At 43.8% G+C, this 20,022-nt stretch overlaps 2 protein-coding genes across 4 annotated transcripts in view; one reads left to right on the forward strand and one right to left on the reverse strand.

The window, feature by feature from the left end:
- The window catches only part of UBAP1 (ubiquitin associated protein 1), a 34,300-nt gene extending 18,377 nt beyond the window's left edge, over window positions 1–15,923 (reverse strand). For 2 of the 3 annotated variants that reach the window (XM_041422063.1, XM_041422061.1), the window contains exon 1: window positions 15,792–15,923. The gene's annotated coding sequence lies outside the window, so the exon portion shown is untranslated. Of the gene's footprint in view, window positions 1–15,313; window positions 15,485–15,791 lie in introns of all 3 variants that reach the window. The other variant, XM_041422062.1, reaches the window with a different exon arrangement.
- Window positions 15,924–19,220: 3,297 nt separating this feature from the next.
- The window catches only part of DCAF12 (DDB1 and CUL4 associated factor 12), a 35,154-nt gene continuing 34,352 nt past the window's right edge, over window positions 19,221–20,022 (forward strand). The window contains exon 1 of the mRNA XM_041422038.1: window positions 19,221–19,444. Within this exon, the coding sequence (XP_041277972.1) occupies window positions 19,364–19,444 (81 nt within the window). The 5' untranslated portion in view covers window positions 19,221–19,363. The remainder of the gene's footprint in view (window positions 19,445–20,022) is intronic.

Consider the following 20,022-nt stretch of genomic DNA (forward strand, 5'->3'; position numbering starts at 1 on the left):
TCAGCTGATAAGTGTGTTTGCTCAAGGCAGCACCAGTTACTACAGGTTACTGCTCCAGGGACACAAGTGCCAATGCGTGTAAATCCCAAGCCAAAACTGCACATCTAGCTTCCAAGGAGTTTTGCAGTAGCCTATCACTCTGGAGCCGCATAAAGTCTCAGTGTCATCTGACATAAGATATATGTATCTTGCTTTTGCTGACAATCCTATAGTAAAATCTTAATGCTGACCTGGTGTCTACATTAACTTCAAGATGCAGTGGAAAAATAACTCCTCTGCCATACACAACACCTTAATTAACCACAGAACTAGCTAAGGCACATCAGCAGTAAGCTAGTCATGAAATGGGTCATTTCAAGAGCCAGTCACTTTAGATTCACATACCATTTAAGTTTATATCACACAGGTCTTGCTGATGCACTGTGAGTGTACACTTATTAAGACAACATTACTTCAGAAGGCACTTGTCTGCAAACAAAACTGTTAAGCACCACACACAGTAACACAAGAACAGGCTGCCAGCCACATTTCATCACCCCCTTCCCACAGAAGGTCTAATTAAAATAGTGTCTTGTGACTAATCAGATTTGACAGGCTAGTGAGGGACCACTGTTACAAGCATATTGCTGTTGCTCTGTTGTCCAAGCTGGGAAAACAGTATTTGCATCCAGTTAGGATGGATCATTTGTTACTGTGATTTTGGGCATTATCTGAACATTAATTACACCATGCAGTAAAAGTTTGCTTATTTTTGTTACCACTCATTTTGAAATTTAATTTGAAATCTGGACTGCTTCCAGAGCTTTATTCCAAATCAGAAGATGGACAAGTGCAGCTCTGTCACTGTTTCCTTTGGTCTCCAGATGCCAGAACAAGATGCTAAAGGGCATTGGTAGTAACAGCACATGGTGGCATGGATTTTGGCCTGATACCTTACTGCACACTGCAAACTGGCAGAGGACAAGAAACCTTCTACACCTTCCCTGCTCTAGAGGAAAGTTAGTTGCATAGTACTACAGGATGCTTTTACAGCCACCTACAAGCTGTCTTCTATTAACGTAGACCTCCCCAGCTTCACTCCCTCATCCTTGGTTCTAGGCAACTCTCCATGGAGAAGATCAGGGCTGCAAGTACCTGTAAGTTATAAAGAACTGAAGCAACCTGATATGAACTCTTCTCTACCCATCCATATAATTTTTTACTTTGTAACACTGAGGCAGGAGGTCAGGATTCATAAAACCAGCCAGTCAGAGTAACATAACATAGCAAGAGCCCAGGATGAGGGCAGAGGACCTCAGAGCAATCATGACAGAACGGGAGGGGGGACAGGGAAACAACCACAACAACAAACAACAACACAAAGATGCAGAAACAAAAGTGGCAAGGCAAAACTGATGACAGCTCAACTGGCACAGAGAGGTGATGAGCTGGAATGGCTTGAAGATACAGAGGTGACCAAGGCAATTCACCGGGCACATCATCACTTAAACCTGAATGGCATTTAGTTGTGCTGCCAGACAAGGAGAACACAGAAAAGTATGCACCACTTCTTGGTGCAAGAAGTGGGAGAGGGTGCAATGCCAAAGGGAGAGTCTCATCAACAGAAGAGAACAAAAAAATTGTCACAAAGAGCAACTTATGAAGAGCTTCTGGGAAGTTGGGGTGGTTTTTTGCTATTATTTCAATGTTTCTTCTACTTTCCCTTGAGTTTGTATCTTCATTCTTCATTCCTTTTCTTCTGAAGGATTTCTGACTAGACAAGTTGGAAGTATCCTACCACTAATGATACCTGTAATTGCTTTATTAATGATAACTTAAACAAATTTAACTATTTGGCAATAAGAACTGGACTCTTGCTGCTATATTCCTGAGTATAGAGTGCAAACATGTCTACATTCCAGACCATGTGCATTCTCTCAAGTAATTTCCACCTAAAATTCAGAAAAATTAAAAATTAATAACTTATGGGTGACAGAAAACTTGAAAATGCTTCAAGTTATCAACCATAATCAAATCAGCTCATCTATGATTTTCAGAGAAAGAGACCTGATCTTGCAATTTCCATTTTACCTGCTAATACCCATTGTGTAGTCTACACACCACTAAGGATGCACCATTCAGTCTGAAAACTACAAAAACAAAAAGCTGAAAAAGTAAAAAAAAAATCCTGCCTGTGTTACTTTAATGAACTACTGATTTTTACAGTAAAAAGTAAAAATCACTTTGTTTCAAGAGATTGATTTCTAACGATCACAGGTGTTCAAAATTTTGACCGTGTTTTCAGTTTTCATTGTACCTACTTGTTTCAGTGCAAGTGGAGGGCTATAACCAACATCAGGATTCTGTATATATAGCTTCAAACAGCACAAAGAGAAGTTAACAGTGCCTGTTGCTAAGACAAAACATGAGTTCTCAGCAAAGCTTCCTGTCTATGCAAGTGTTCAACCTCCGCTACACAGTTCAGATCACTCACGAACTCACTCAGCGAAAAGCTAGTAAGTTCACTACAGTACAAAACAGACTCCATGCTTTTACTGCAGTATCCAAATAGATGACAACACCCCACAACCTCCAGCAATCGCTTCTGCTTTGTATCTCTAAGAGTTCTGCAAACACGAGCACGTGGAGGTACTCCCCTTGCAATGATGGACAATGATGTTGAGCCACTGGTAACAGCTCTCTGGATAAAGCTGTAAAACTGCATGTGATGTACTGCAACTACATGCCCACAACACCACCCCCTGGCTCCCCCACCAAAAAAATAACCCAAATCAAGAAAAACAACAATCAAAAACCAAACAAAAAACTAAAACAAAAAAAAAAAAAACAAGACCCCCAAACCAAAAACTCATAAAAAGAAAGAAGTAAAATCATCTCTTTAACCAGTCTTAACAAAAAAGTAACTTCTAATTTGATCTACAGTAATTCCTCTTAAGTGCTACCACAATCCAGGAAATAAAGTAAATTATATTTCTTGTTCAATTTTAAGAACGACAAAAACAAACCAAACCCTCCTTGAAGACAGCACTCTTATAAAAACTTGCTATCCAACTTTCAAATGACACCAGTTAAAACAAATCTAAAGATATCTTCATCTTCTGGGATACAAATACAAGTGATCATCTTCCTACATTTAACCATTCAGAGTAGGGCTTACACAGACAAGAGGGACTTGAGGGAGGAAAGTGTGAGGTATCCCTGCTGTATACATATCCCATGGATCAACATTCCAAGCAGCTGGGATGAGAGACCTAAATCTGAAGAGCAGCCCACATTAAACTAATGCAGTGTGTTATTACTAGTGCAATGGTTGACGGGTAGAGGGACAGGAACAAATAAAATGGCACTTTCTAAAGCATTTTTCAAATACATGAGTAGGAAGGAAAGAGAGAAAAGACCCTGACAAATAGGACTGTGCGCAGATCACAGTACTGGATTACAAGACTAGTGATGGTCACAACATCCATTATGGAGTTTTTCATGGGGATGTTCTATTGGGGCAGCTTCCCAATGGATGCTATGCCCAGTGGGCTGCCTTGGCCAGGATAGCTCAGTGGTGCTCAGCACAGCATCCGCGTTCCCAAGCAGCTCCCAGCTGCAGGCAGCCTAAGCAAGCTTTAGTGATATCAGCTCTTAGTGATTATCAGCTCTTTGTGATTTCAGCTCTTTAGCTTGCTAGGTGCCACAGCAAATGCCAGGAAAGAGAGGAGAAGGCTGTGTGAGGTTCCGAAGAATTCTTTATTGGTGTCCTCCACAAAGGTTCTCAGTGACAGCTTCTTCTACCAAACCAGGGAGAATTAGGGGTTTATATACCTTACAGGGGTTTTGGAAGTTGTACAATAATAAGGGTCAAGGGAAAGTGACCTGTAGGCTTACAGAGAGATAAGCAGGGTCTGAAGGCGGAAGAGAGGGGCTTCTAAGGCCCGAGTCATCGTGACTTGGCATTTCCTAGCTCAGGCTTCTGACCGCCAAGGAGGCCTTGCAGGCCCTGGGCCTGCTACAACGTTCGATTGCACCCTCCTAGCAGTGATAAACATCAGGAGACATTGATTCTTCAAACTGTGCCACTGCTTAATGTGACATAGTGGGTAATCAGCCTTTTGCTCCAGGACCTCTCTGTTGGCAGCTTCCACACGCTCTCAGAGAGGCATAGCATCTCTCTGTCATTCCGTATGGATTCATGGCATTGACATCAGACACCTGCAGTTCCAGTTACCTCATGTCATGTGCCGCTTTGTTCATTAAAGACACTGAACTTGTAACAAGCACCTACTGGTTGGCTGGTTAAGGATTTAAGGTTCATAACTGGTAACAGACAGCTCCATTCCTATTTGAAACATAAGGTAATTTGCCATACACTTCACCCAGGAATCAGGGACAACCCTACAATGGCTGTGCAAATGAAGCACACTAACATACCAATTTTTTAGTCACTTTGTGACTTATCAGCCATACAGGTTTCCAATACAGTTGAAGTTTATACACCACACAAACATCTAGAAATACAAGCTTCAGAAGCAACAGCACAAGGAAACAAAAGTAATTACCGGCAGCCCTGTGGTCAAAGCAGATCAGGGCAAGCTTTTCCTTTGGCCAGACACTGACATGCCAAACAACAGCATGGAAAATGCACCTATTATAAATGCACCTATCACATTTAACTATGGCAGCAAATGGGTAACCTTTTTAAAAAGGACTCTTTCCAGAAAACTCAATCCTGTCACAAGAGAAAACCACCCGCAACAAACATATAAGGCTGGACTAATTTCTAAACTCCAGAAACTTGGGCAGTAGTGCAGGTTCTGCTCATCCAAGAACAGATGTGGACTTCAGAGTGCAGTTTAGTGATTTTTACCCAAATTACTTAAAGATTGTGTAAACAAAACAGCTGAGAGAAAAGAGATGTGTTTTCTTCTTTTATTTTTTTTACTTCAAGGTGAGCTTCGCTAATCTACAAACTACAATATCACCGAAGAAAAGAATGGTAAACTAGAAATAGAGGACTAACTTCTCCTCATTGAGGCACAAAAGAAGCAAGACAGAAATTCCATAGATAAAAATATAAATGTGCCATGCAATTCCTACATTCTAGGAAAAAAGTTAAAAAGATGACCCAGGACTCATACCAGCAATGAGGCCTGCAATAATCTCAATGCAGTAATGAAACAAATTTGATGAGCAGAGAAACTGTTTTTAACTGCTACTCTCCTATATCTAAAGTTTGGATAGCAAATACCTACCAGTTATGAGAGCTTGAAACTGTCGGATAGTAAGCATCTGGTAACTATCAACAAATGTAGCTACTTCAGCTTAATTACCGTAAGATTTCATAATACAACAAAAGAGTAGATTTTTTCTAAGCCATCTTAGCACTAGCCAGAGCCAGGAATGTGCATTAACTTCCCCTGTTAATCACAGCACTTTAGAAGAAAGCTAATATTTCAATACAACCCTTCTTGAGAGAGACTGCTGATTGCTAGTTTCAACAACAAAATAGCCCACTTACTGTTTTTTTGGTAACACGCATGGAAAAGCAGTGGAATATCCTGTACATTTAGAATGTAAGCCTACAACCCAGAGTATCATAAACTAATTAAAATGCTACTCTATTTGTTGCAGTGGTACTTCAATATGTAACAAGTACTTGAGTATAATTAATATTTCAAACTTGTCCCAGTTATGAATGAGAGCTAGACAGGTCCTCATAAAATGCACAACAGAGTAAAGCAGCTTTTAATCCATTAATCACAACATACTATTTTAAATTGAAAAATAACAATCTCTGCAGTTTCAAGCTTTTTGTTCTTATACTCTTTAACCAAGAGAGGTAACAAGCAGCTGATCTGGTATTACTTAGAAATAAATTCAGCTATGTTGACCATACCAGGACCTACTCCCAAGACCAACACAAAAACTCAAACTGTTTTGGTACATAAAGCAATTTGTATTCATTGATTTTCAATATTTATTTATTAACCATAACTTAACTCATTTAAATACAACAATTAAATGGCTATGTAAAAAGTCCATTCCAAAGAAAGCTGTATGGTTGTCATCTTTTCCCTATCAAAGCTCAGAAGAGAAATTACAACATTTGTTGATAATTATGGTTTTGGTTATAAATTTGGTGAAATATTAACACTTATGGAATTGACATTTATGAACAAATTATCAACATTTGTTGATAATTATTGTTTTGGTTATAAATTTGGTGAAATATTAACACTTATGGAATTGATTTAATGAAGCAGACAAAAAAAATTTCTCAAGAAATGCAGTTGGCCGAAGTTTTTAAATGGAAAAATAAAATCTGCCAGTAGGTCAAACATCACTTGCAATTCCATCTATTGGATCTCAGCCAAAATATGTGCCTCTTGCACTGTACAAGAATAATGAGAACAGTGTTATACTACTATAGATGCATCAATTTTTCCTTTTATACTTGGGTCACATGCACTACCCACTCTTACCACACATTTAACATTTTCCCAGCAAAATTCAGTGTGGTACTGATGGAAAAAATAACCTGTTACATTAACTATTCCACCTCCAAACAACCCTGCCTGTCCTGCAGCAAGCAGGCTGAAACATTGATATTCAGCATGGGAGCCACTGTTTCAGACCCTGACTGCACACTCAGCCCAAGCAGTTTCAACACGTGTCCAGTCAAGAACAGCCTTTTCCCATTCCTGAAAGGATCTCTCCCATCATGTGGTTAAAGCTGTTAAACTATTTCTGCCATCTGATGTCCCTGTTTCACACTGACACATCTTATTTCTCTCAGCTAAAAGAACCACATTCTAAGAATATAAATTCCCTGCAAACTCACTTGATTCAATCATGGAACATTTCAGGTTGGAACAGACATTCAAAGATCATCTAGTCCACAGACTCTGTACAGGCAAGTGTATCTCTTCTTCAGTCAGATTGCTCAAAGCCCCATCCAACCTCTCCTGAACAGCTCCAGGGATGAGTTATCCACAGCTTTCCAGGGCAACCTGTCAAGCTCCTCACCACCTTCATTTCTTCCTTATGTTCAGTCTCAATCTTCCCTCTTTTCAGTTTCATCTTTCAGTGTTGCTATTTTCCAGGAAACATTCCAATTCACCATAAATTAATCTTTCTCCAAATACACACTTTGAGATATGTGGAAGAAGAAGTCCTAAACACTTCATACTCCTGAAGCAACAAAGAGCTGGTCATAGGACACCTGGAAAAGTGTGGTCTCCAAAACACTTGCTTGTGAAGTGACAATATAATCATATTGCATAGCATCTTAAATCTCACTGATTTTCAAAACATACCTCATGAGAGTTGGTTTGCCTTTGCCTTGGCAGTGCTATTGTGAAAAACCTGAACTGCATCCTAGGTGCAACAGGTGTGACATTCTTCACAAGCTTATTTGACTTTTTCTGGGGTTTATGTATTTCTCCAACACATCATCACTGGTACCATTTTAGCTTTCAATGCCAGCTCATTTTGTCTTAATTCATGTGTCACTCCTGTTTAGCAAACAGGCATCTGTCTTCATCTAACCCATCTTATCAAGACTGAGGCAAGAAAATAAGCATAGACAGAAGCACACACCTGAAAAATGCCAGGTTTTGCGGCACTGAAGGATGAAACTAAAAGACCAGGAAGAAAACAAACCCTTATCACTGTTCATGAATACTGACTTCAGCTACTGTCATATGGTCACTGAGCTGAGGCCTCATCAGGGACATATTCCTTACCTAACCAACTCAACAGAACAAAGGAGTCAAACTGAAATTCAAAAAATGTACCAAGCAAGTGAAAAGATAGTCCCATTGCAGTAATGCCTAAAAACCAATCTTGTGTCATCTCCAGGCATAGTATCAGTCAATTCTGCTTGATTTCAAGTCTTCCCACTCATCCCAAACAGGACTGAATGACTGCATAAAAAGATGACCTAGATGGGAAATACTATGGGTAGACAGCACCAAATGAAATTTCACTACCAGAAGTTGTGTTTTCAAATGAAAAAAATTCACTTGTCTTAATTAACAAGGAACTGGTGCATAACAGCATGAAGAGCAAGAAACTGATTTAAAATTAAGAGTAATTTCTTAATTATTTCTTGCAATGGCTTGTAAACTTTGGAGAGGCTGGAACTGGTATAAAGATGATGTTCTGCCCTTTAAAAACACATAGTAACAGAAGCATCATTACCAGCTATCAAAAATATAAATGCTCTGTATATGAAAACAGCAGCAGACACTTGAACAGCTCAGCAAACTGGAGGTACCCAGTACACTGAGTATACTTCTGAAACAATTCATTTGGAACACAGGAAGGTAAGTTGTCTTGAGCAAGCTTGTCTACTGTAGAAAAATAAAAATCTGCCTCTGAACAGTGAAATGAAACTGAGATTGCCCTCAGCTATAGTGGATCTATTACAAAACAAGAGCATGATAAGTAAAGGAACCGCTTGTTCTGTTTTATATCAGAAAACTTCATGGGCTCACACTGCCTGAGGGCAGCATACTCAGTCCTGTGCACAAACATCTTCCTTTCAATCTCTTCATTTTGTACTTCTCAAATAGCAAATGCCTCTCTATTAGGGGCTGCTTAAATTGAAATATGGTTCAGCCTGTAATACAGATTGAAAAATTCAGGAATGGAAGCCAGAAGCAAGAAGGAAAAACCAAAGAGAGACTGCACATCTGTTAAACATGGTTTACTCTGTGTGCTCAACTGCTACAGCTGAGGTAACCAGAAGTGAAGATACACAAACATGCAGACAACCACCACCCTCCAAGAAGGAAAGCAGAGCAACTACTCAATCCTTGAGATGTACTTTTCAAAGATGCTCCAGCTGCTACACCCACCTTCACGTACCTCTTCAGAAAGCCTTTCTGTATGTCATTCCTCCCTCCCTGCCACATCCACACAAGGTACTTGGTAGATCCCTAAGCTTCATAAAATAATCTCCTCACCCACCTACCTTAATTCCTACTGTTTCCATTTAAAATGAGCTTTAAGATTTAAATTTCCTCACTTAAAACTGAAGGAGTGTGCTTTCCCTCTGTGTAAGACAACAAGTCTGCCCTCCCAGCACTGCAACCCTACTTGCAAACCCTGCCAATGTTTGGGCAGGTAAGTTTAAGGAGTAGTGTAAAAGTCTGCCCTTAGAGAGAACTGAACTTTCTATCACAAATCCACAGACTTGAAAGGTAGTAGGAGAGACAGACAGACATGCACACAATTATAAGCCTTCCAGTAGTAAGGGCACATGAACACTGAACTTCCAGTGCTCAAGTGGAATGGAAAATAGAAAAGAAAACAAAGACAAAGAAAGACACTGCTTCTAGATGAAATCTAGAGACCTACAGGATATTTATAATGCCAGGAATTACACACTTCTCATTCATTTTCTTTCCCCTAAGGGCAAAGTAGTTTTGCTGAAATTCTCTTACACCCTCAGCACCACATAGCTCTTATAGGAGACTCCAGAATACCTGTCAAGGCACTTAACCAGCAGACGAACTGTCCCTGTTTTGCAGGTATGAGGAATGAGGCACAAAGCTGAAGCAGTTTGCTCAAAGTCATCCAGCTCAGCCAGCAGCAAAATCAGAACACAACACATGTTTCCCAAATCCCAAACTCACAGCTACTCCAGGAATCTCACTGCCGTCTCTCAAGTTTGGAACAGTATCTATTCCCTACCAAATTACTCCTGTTCCATCTTTTCTATCTCACTATAAAAGTGCCCCAAGGATGCACTTCAGATTTGAATATGAAATTTGGTGTAGCCCAAACTTAAATTAATTGGAAGTAATAACTTAAAAATAAAGTCTGTAATTTTGTTACATACTATAAAGCCTATCTTGCTTAGTAGTACAAACTTTTCCCCTGCACATCACAAAGATCTTCAGCAGATACAGTAACAAATTCAAGTCCCAGAACACTTAAAGCAATGAAAAACTAAGCAGAAATGGCTCATTTTATGTACAAAAAGAAACCTTCAGAGATGCATTAGCTTAATTTTCTCAGGACATTTTGACAGATCTGACTCCGCTTCAGCAATCTAGCCTTACTTTATTTTATAACTAGACCAGACTAAGACCAGAGTAGGTTGCTGGATGAAGCTGCCCCATGACCAGGAAAGTCATCCCACACATTCTCCTCTCCAAACATTTAAGGCTGGCAAGAACACAGGACGGCTGACAGCACAGAGATCTCTCTCACTGGACCATCGTAATAACCATGACATGGCAGTAAGATGACTTTTTTTTTAAAGAAGCAAAGTGGCAATACTGTGTGGGCTGATCATTTCTCCTCTGAGCTATCAGATTTTCTACTGTCACCTGAGAATCAGTCCCAACCTGCCCCTCATAATCCATATGTCTGATTCAATCCAGCTTACTTTAGGAAATTAATCCAGCGCTGCCTAACGACAGAACATGAGTATCACATTCCGATTCCTGCAAGAACATCAAATTACAGGAGAAATTTGCTTTGAATAAAGACTGGCATAAAATGGATACACAGCTTCTCTCCCAGCATGAAGGGAAAGTGAGAAATCCTTTTCATTACTTGGTAGAACAGATTTATCCAAAGTACAGCCAGATCCCCTGCACTAAACATGGATATATTTCGAGTGTTCATCTCCAATACTGTAACACATACAGAACATCCCCAGAGACAGGCAGACTTTCAGAACTGTACAGTAACTGCATATGCAATATGGGAGCTCAATACGAACAGGGTGACATTACTGCATCACAAAAGCAGCAGTTATTTGATCAACAGAGTCCACCTCCAACTTCAAAAGCAGCTCAGACCACCTTGCCATTCATGCCAAAACCAATTTCTTCACCTTTGCCCTCCACAATTTATTTTTCATCTTATAATACAACTGTGGATTTTTAAGGTATATTTATTATGGCTTTTCCAGCTGAAGACCTTCATATAGATGAGATTACAGACCATAACAGTATTACTTTTATATTCGCACTTTAGTTTGATAGCTCTCTTTGCATACAAATTCAGAAATATTCAACAGTGTTAGTTAAAAGCAACAAGCCATCTTACTATCTTTTCTTGAATTTTCTTTTCAAAAAAGACATTAAATTACTAAGCACTTTCTTCCAGATAAGTAAACAGAAAACATGTATTAGGTTCCCTCCCACAAGCAAGAATAAAATCTCTAACTACAGGTACATTTTTTTTTTCCTCTTCTTAATAAGGAATATAAAGGAACTTGCTGGAAACATTTCTTTTGTATATTGTTGCAAACACAGCAAACAAAATGAAACTCAATAATCCTTCACCTGTTTTCTACCAAGAAGTCAAACAGACTTGTGGTGACATAATACTTAATTAAAAGATCAAGAACACATTCTTTTCTCAGAGGCTATGCAGCATAAAGCTTTTCTGATCTTTGATGACAAACACAGTTTTATTCCAGATGATTAATAGTGATTTTATTCAAGAGTCCCTTCCCTGCTACATGTGCCTCCTACATTACGTCAAATTATGACACAGTAGTATGCAAGAACACCACGATGGTATTAGTCATTAGGGTGGAACCCAGAGTGGCTTTGCTGTACCACAAAAGGAAACACATAAAAGTTTAAACAAGTACTTTGGAGAGTGTTAAAGCAGGAATCTAGTTTTATTTTAGCGCTCACAATTGATGAGGTGTACCAAATTGAACACACAAGTGCTTCCCTGTGTCTGAATTAGGCACAGGGCTAAAACATGACACAGCACTGGTAACAGGCGCACCTTTGAAACACACCTTCCCAAAACCAGGGAATAAATCTCATCAGCCATTTCAGTCACAGCTTCCTCTGCTGCTAGCCTAGAGATGACAAATGGTGCAAACACAAACATATCCATAAGGAAGGGGGCTTAAAAATAAAATCTTTCACATAATCTAGTAGACAGTTATCAAAAATGCTGAGCTCCAGAAACAGACCAGACAAGAACTCACAACTCTTTACTATAACTTCCCCCTATACCAACCATCAACAGCTAAATACATTAATTGCACTCTTATGCAGATGAAGAACTGAGGACATCTTGGATAGGACTCTCCTTCTGATTTAAAATGTTACTCTCATGCAAGAGTTTCTGACACAAAATGCAGCTGAGATAATACAAGATCAGTCAGTTACAAACTGTAATACTACTAATGCAGCATGGTGTTTTGAACCAATCTGCTTTTGTTCTAGAAGGGAAAATTTAAGTCTAAATTAGAGCAATGATATTGCATTCCCCTTCCAACATAATTCTGTATATTCTGTTTCAAGTACATTGCAAGCTTAAGAGATTCTGGCAAGACCCTACAGTTTTCAGAAATTAAGAAAATAGAAACCAAACCAAGTTTGGGCATAGAGTCTGTCCTTTGAAAGTTTCCCATCCACAGGAAAGACAACATTTCTTAACATTCAAGAAAAAAAGCCCTTACGTGAAAGGATTTTGAATAAATCTAAAAGCTTGAGAGAGGGTAAGCCCAGTGCTCAGGTTCTGATGGAGACCTCAGCACAAGACTACATTGACTGCAAAAGGTCATTAGGGACACAGAACATGAGCTTATTCAAACCAAGTCAGAGGGTCAAAGCATTAAGCAACGCACTTGCATACCAGAGAGGATTACCTACCTAAGCAGTTAACACACAACAACTGTGAGCTCAGGCTTGTATCGATCAAATGCACTAATCCCAAGGGTCGATAGCAGAGTGGTGTGTGCTGCGAGATCAATAGCCTTGCCTTCCCAGTTATCAGCAAAAGCACGCACAATGCAGGGATGAGAAACCAACCTCTGATGCATCCGAGAAGACCTACTTTTTCAAACAAGAAAACTATTTATAAATTGTAAACAACCCTTCTTTGCCTTTCCTTCAAAGAACTGTTTTCACAAACAGCTTCAGAGCTTTCCAATTATGGCTCCACTAGATCTTCCTTACACTGACATTGATCGGAATTGCACTGATCAATTTTAAACAGAGAATCATGCCTTTAGGTAGAGATCCTTGTAAAATGACAGCTGAAACTCTGGAATTCATGATTGAAGAGACTGGGAGTGATTATGCTAGACAAAAACACCAGAGAAGGTTGGAAAGAAGTTCTATGAAATAAGAAAAACTACATTTCTCACAGATCAATTTATGAAAATATTCAACCCAGCATCAACCGTAAAATACAGGAACAGACTGCTGTTAAAAACTGATTATACAGAGACTGGATATGGACAACAACTACCAATTAACTAAATCGGACAACGAAATTATCAATCCCTAGAGTTTGTGAAAGCAACAAGAAACCATAAGCATACACAAATTAAAAAGGAGGATGAGTAAGGTGACACCTTCTGTGTCATTACAGCACTTCTGCCACCAGCACCAGCCAAAACAGCTCCAGCTGTCACAGTGTGACAGATGAGGCTGGATTGGTCCAGAAACCTGACTCCATTCTGTCAGTTACAGGTTTTTGTCTCAAGGATAACAAAACATCATGTGAATAATGGAGATGGAGCTCTTCCACGTGTTTTTGATGATTTTTCACCATAACGATTTTGCTATCCATCAACATAAACTGTACAGTAAATCTTCCAGCTGATCAGTATACCCACTCTGTCAATATTCTGAAAACTTAAGTTCTATTCATTAAAGATAAACTAACACTTATTGATTCACATACATTAAATCTGAGAGTTTTTTGGTTTTCCCTTTAAAGTTTCATGTCTGTTTCTTTCAGCTTACACTTGAATAGCACTTTAGTAGAAGCAACTTCTTCCTTGACTCCTTTGTGCTATAGGGTATGCACAGGAAAAGAAAAACAAAAACCAAAAGGAGATATCAAACGTGCAGGCCAAGTACAGGTGGTGAGGCAAGGAAAGGACCATCACCTTCAGGTTTTTCTGAGACTAAACCCACAAACTTACAAAAGCTGTTTAGAAATTACATACTTTTTCGTCTCCCTGCCCTTAGAATTAGAAGTTTTTGCCTAAAAGGTTTAAGCCACCCAGTGGCAACGGTAACCTTAAGAACCACTGGCACTTCTGAATTGCAGCTCTGTGCGTACAGGAAACTGAAGTCATTGAGCAGCAGTTCTGCGTGCTGCTGTAACCCAACACCACCCCGCACACGCCTCAAAACACTCCTCCTGCTGCTGCCACAGGCAGCGGCTCAGCCCACCCCACTGCCCGTGCCTGCTGCACAGCTACACGGATTTTCCCCGTGGAGAAAAGGGAAGGAAGCCAAAACAGGTTTTCTCCACTCTTGCCTGAAAAATGCCAGGAAACCAGCGTCGCAGGAGTGCCTGCACAGGGGCAGAAGGTCCCAAGCTGATAAGGGAAGGTGATGAATAGGTCTGGCCAACTGCAGCACTTCCTCTTTTCCCTCAACACCCTGGATCACAGCTAAGATCCCCCTCACCAAGCTCCCACAAAAACCTCTTAGTCCCTCAACAGGCTGTGGGATGCAGCAAGCCTCCCATCAGCAGCACAGCCGCTGAAGTTACATCATCAAGCACAACCCAGCTGCCCCTTAGTTTGGCAACACTCACTTGCCAAAGTGACTCACGCAGGAATATCGACCTCAAAGGGCTTAAATCCAACATGAATTCATTTTACTGAGTCTGGGATGTCAGCTATATTAGTTCCACAGCCAAGTGCCAGAGTCCATCAGCTTATCTCCACTCTAATGAGACAACATCAATGTTGTAACATTTCCATATGATGAGGTTTTTTTCACTTGTTGGGTTTTTTAATGAAGTGGGGAGCAAAAACAGTTAAAAAGGCAGCTATTCATTTCCATCTACTGTAATTTCTTTTATTAATTAAAAAAAAAAAAAAAACAAACCACAAAACCAAAAAACCAGAACAAATTTATCCCTTTAGTAGGATAAATTCTGAGCTATCAAAACACAGGATGACAGCCCTTGAATTATACTAAATATAAATTAATAAATAAACGCACTGAATGTCTTGCTTCTAGTAAGCACCGAGCTAAAGGGATCGCAAAGCATTATCAGGAAGTTGAAACAACTAAACTGAAATATTCTTACACCAGTGTATACATCCATGGGATGTTTGGATCTCATACTCCGAGAAAAATGTAGTCAAAAGCAGATTAGCTAACTGGAAAAGATCCAGAAATTAGTGATCAGCACAAAAAGAGAAGTGTAGGGCTACAACCCGTGAAATAAAGATCTTTAGCCCACAGGAAGATGCAGCCAAAGAGTGAATACCCCGTGATTTAGCAGAACTCTAAAGTCACAAGCAGTAGAGGGAAGATGAGCACCGTGATTCGCACAGCACAAGAGGCAGAAATTAGCAAGTTACCTGAAGGCAGACTCGACACACCACACCCCCAAAGAAAATCAGATGTTTGTTTTGGTTCTTCGCGATTTAACTACTGCGAGGAGGCACTTCCGAACATCACGGACAGCAGCAGCTTGCTCGGATTTCAACAGACACCGAGCAAACTCATCAAGGGCACACTCATCGGGGTTACTAGGCAGAAAGACATTCCCTTAACTCCAGCGGTCCCGGAAACTGCTGGAAAGCAGGAGCCCGTGGGACAGGAGCGTCACCCCGCCTTGTTCCGCCAGTCCAGCCCCGGGCCGAGTGCCGGCACCTCAGAGCGGCTCTACCGAGCGGGAGCGGCGGGTCCCTGACCCCGGAGAAGACGAAAGGGCGCGGCCCGTCCCCAGCTACCCCCGCCCAGTACCTGCGGCCCCCGCGGTCCCCTCCCACACCTGCGGCGCCCCAGCCTCGCTGCCCCACCCAGTCCCTGCGTGCCCCCAGTCTAGCCCGGTACCTGCGGCCCCCGGCCCCGCTGTCCCGCCGTCCCGCGGTCACCGCCCGCCGTCCCTACGGGCCCCGCTCAGCGCCGCCGGAGCCGGGCGACGCCATCTTGTCTGGGCCCCGCCGGCGGGATGGCGTCACGCTGTGGCGTCACCTGCGCCAGCCGGGCCAATCGGGAGCGGCGGGTGGTGACGTCATCGCACCGTGAAGGGGCGGGGCGAAGGCAGAGCCACGCCTCCCCTCGGGGGGCGGGGCCAGGCTAGGGAGCGTCCGTGGCGCGTCCGTGCCCCCTCCGTGTCCCCTCCGTGCCATGTCCCCTCTGTGCCCGTGTCCCCTCCGTGCCATGTCCCCTCTGTGCCATGTCCCCTCTGTGCCCGTGCCCCCTCCGTGTCCCCTTCGTGTCCCCTCCGTGCCATGTCCCCTCTGTGCCATGTCCCCTCTGTGCCCGTGCCCCCTCCGTGCCATGTCCCCTCCGTGCCATGTCCCCTCTGTGCCCGTGTCCCCGTCCGTGCCCGTGTCCCCGTTCCCGTCGCTGTCGCCTGCCTTTGCCAGCTGCTGACCCTGTCCCATCGCTGCCCCTGTTCCATCCCCTTACCAGCCGCTGTCCGTGTTGCGTCCCTCACTGTGCCCTGTTCCATCGCTGTCCCAGCCCCTGTCCCTGCCCTTGCCTGTTCCATCCCCGTCCCTGTCCTGTCCCCTCCCTGCACCTGTTGCTGCTCCTGTCCCTGTCCCTTTGCCGGCCCCCGCCCCATTCCCTGTGCCACCTCTGTCCCTGCCCTTGTCTCTGTCACTGTCCCTTTACCTGTCCCGTCGCTGCTTCTGTTCCCAGCTCCTGCCCTGCCCGGGAGCTCCTGCAGCGCCTCCCGCCCCTGTCCCAGCTGTGATCGTGCCAGGGCTTCCAAGGGGCTGGATGCAGGTGTCCTCTCTGGGGACACAGAGAGGCCATTCCATCCCGCACCTTCAGCCCCTTCCCTCAGCAACCACGACATTCCCGATGGGTTTTCAGCCTTTTGAGCCGTCCTTGTTCTGAATTGGAGGGGTTTTGTCCCAAATGGATGTGGTAGTTTTGTATGTGAGGGTGGATACAGAGAGAGGAGTTAGTCATGGTAAATCACCACTGAAAACGGCCAAACTGGAATTACTGCTTGGATCCTCAGAGGACACTGGAAAGCCTGAGAGGTTCTTTTACGGTTTCTTTTTCAGTTTGGCTTCTCACAGCACCCTTGTCTGTGGGGTTGGTTGGATGAAAACAGAATAAAGGTCATAAAACCAATGCTGTATCAGGAAAATGTGTGCTGATTCCATGTGACTTGAGGCACCATCAGATATCTGGTGATCAGAAGCTGGCTTTTTCCTAAAGCCAGCCTACATGTCACATGTTTTCCTTGTTTCACTGCTCAGCAATACCACTGGCAAGTAGTGACTGCTGGTTTTGGATCATATGAAGCTTTGCCTCTGAAATCACAGAAGAAGAGTGGATGAGCCATGTGGACATCAGAAAAAGCACTCATCCTTCCACACGACCTCCAAGGGGTACCATGAAATGCAAATACATACAAATGTTATCTCTTTAATTCCCCAGCAGTAAGTGATGTCCCAGGTGGAATGTGTGGGGAAGTGTGGGAAACTCAGGACTCCTGGACAACTAACCAACATGATTAAGGAGAAGCCGTTTATTGTTTACATTACACACATATCTATAGATTCTACAAACTGCTGAGTACACACTGCTTGATTGGTGCCCTTGTCTTGTTCCCTTGTTTTCCGCCTGCACTCCTCAGAGCGTGCTATTGGCTACAGTCCAGGTGTTTCACAGTCCTGTTATCTAGTCCTTGTGGTCTTGGTATTTGGTTTCTCAGACTCTTCTTTCTTACTTTAGCACAGTTTATGTTTCAGTAGCCTTGATGAATTCCTGAGGCTTTGATAACTAACTCAGAAGCAGGCTGGCTGGTGCACACCGTGGCCTAACCCTTGCAAATACATTGCAGCAGGAAAATGACTTGTGGTGAAATCAGAGAAAACCAGAGAGTTACATTCACATTCTAGCAGAATTAGTGCAGGAAACAGAGGGTGAAGTGCAGTTACTCCCTGGGTGGGATGTGGTCAGCATGCCCAACTTCCCACACACAATCTATGCCATGCTAAAGGGGACTGAAGGGAGGGTAGAGTGGAGACGCCAGGGCCAGGCTCTGTTGAAATCCTGGCAAGAGGGGGAATTCAGTGGTGCAGATAAACTGCATAGCAGCTGAAAAACAAGGGGAAGAAGGACATGCCTTGCTGCTGAGCCAGCTACTGAGGCAAGATCACAAATGCCCACCTCCATCCCAGAGGCTACCTCAGGTGTGATACCCACCTGCAGGGTACAACTACCCCGCACTGGACATGATGCATGACTAGAGTTACTCTAGTAAAAGCAGAGTAACTAGCACAAAAACAGTATAAAAGTAAGTTAAAAATGGGGAGAAGTTAGGGAAGGTTCCACTGTAACTTCTGGGATCGACTGACTGATTGAGGCTGAACCTGTCAGAACTGTACTCTGTGTATGGTGATTGTTTATCACAATTGCTCTTAATTTGTTTTTGCAGCCAGATCCCAACACCAGCAATCTTTGCACCTTAACCTGTCACAGTTTTCTATTACATTAATAAAATATGAATGTTCTGTAAGCTGTCCTTCAAGGTGTGAATCCTTCAAGAGCATTAACAGCGCGTAAAACTGAACACTTGAGTGTTCAGCTGTGAAGAGTGTCTCTCTAATGTTTTTGGTGTGCATTCCTGGATCTTTCCTGGGGTGCCAAAAGACCAGCTAAAGGTGTGTAGAAACCCTCAAAGGGGTTTTTGTGTTTCCATGTGACTGAAAAAGTCAGCTCAACCACCTTCTCATCTAGCAGATTATTCAGTGAGGAGCTGGACAATAGGAAGAATTTCTTCACCGAATGGGTGATTAGACTTGGGTAATGAGCTGCTCAGGTGGAGGAGTCACCGTTCTGGAGATCTTTTAGGGAAATCCTGGACATGGCACTCAGTGCCAGTCAGGTTGACAGGGTGGTGTTCACTCACAGGATGGACTGAGTGAGCTTACAGGCCCTTTCCAACCTAACTGATCCTCTGATTCTGTCCCCTTTGTGGGAACTCTGACGGACTGGTCGGGCACAAGTGTCTCGGCTTTTCTGGGGCTCTGACAGTCTGATCAAACACGGATGGTTTGGGGAAACCTCCGTTTCCTGGGAAGGATTCCCGAATCCCCCGCTTGTACTGAGCCCGCCTCGCCGCTAGGGGAGCCACACCCCCACCACGCTGGTTCTGCTGCCATGGCAACGGCCGAGAGGGCGGGGCCAGCTTGCCATCCGGTTGCTAGGCAACGGGGTACCTGGGCGGGGTGGAACCGCCGCCGCAAAGCTGCGACTCGACTGTCGTAAAAAGACAAAAAAACCGAAACCCCGTGGTGTTGTAAAATGCCGTGAGGCGCGGCCGGCGGGGCCTGAGGGACAGAGGCTGGGCCCGGTCCCGCTCCATATGCCCCGAACCGCCCCGTCCCGCTCCATGTGGGGCCGCTCCTCGTCCACATCGTCCTCATCCTTCTATTATGGCGCGGAAAACAGTTAGCAGGAAGCGGAAAGCGGCGGCGGCTGCCGCCGCGGGGACCGGGGGACTCCAGGGGGAGCAGGTAAGGGGTGAGGTGGGGGGTAGGGGAGAAGCGCTGGTTCCCGGTGGTGGGAAGGGAGAGAAGCGCTGGTTCCCGGTGGTTGGAAGGGAGAGAGGCGCTGGTTCCCGGTGGTGGGAAGGGAGAGAAGCGCTGGTTCCCGGTGGTTGGAAGGGAGAGAGGCGCTGGTTCCCGGTGGTGGGAAGGGAGAGAAGCGCTGGTTCCCGGTGGTGGGAAGGGAGAGAAGCGCTGGTTCCCGGTGGTGGGAAGGGAGAGAAGCGCTGGTTCCCGGTGGTGGGAAGGGAGAGAAGCGCTGGTTCCCGGTGGTGGGAAGGGAGAGAAGCGCTGGTTCCCGGTGGTGGGAAGGGAGAGAAGCGCTGGTTCCCGGTGGTGGGAAGGGAGAGAAGCGCTGGTTCCCGGTGGTGGGAAGGGAGAGAAGCGCTGGTTCCCGGTGGTGGGAAGGGAGAGAAGCGCTGGTTCCCGGTGGTGGGAAGGGAGAGAAGCGCTGGTTCCCGGTGGTGGGAAGGGAGAGAAGCGCTGGTTCCCGGTGGTGGGAAGGGAGAGAAGCGCTGGTTCCCGGTGGTGGGAAGGGAGAGAAGCGC

Source organism: Onychostruthus taczanowskii, unplaced genomic scaffold, assembly GCF_017590055.1.
Source record: "Onychostruthus taczanowskii isolate IOZ18803 unplaced genomic scaffold, ASM1759005v1 scaffold70, whole genome shotgun sequence".
NCBI classification, from domain to species: Eukaryota; Metazoa; Chordata; class Aves; order Passeriformes; family Passeridae; genus Onychostruthus; species Onychostruthus taczanowskii.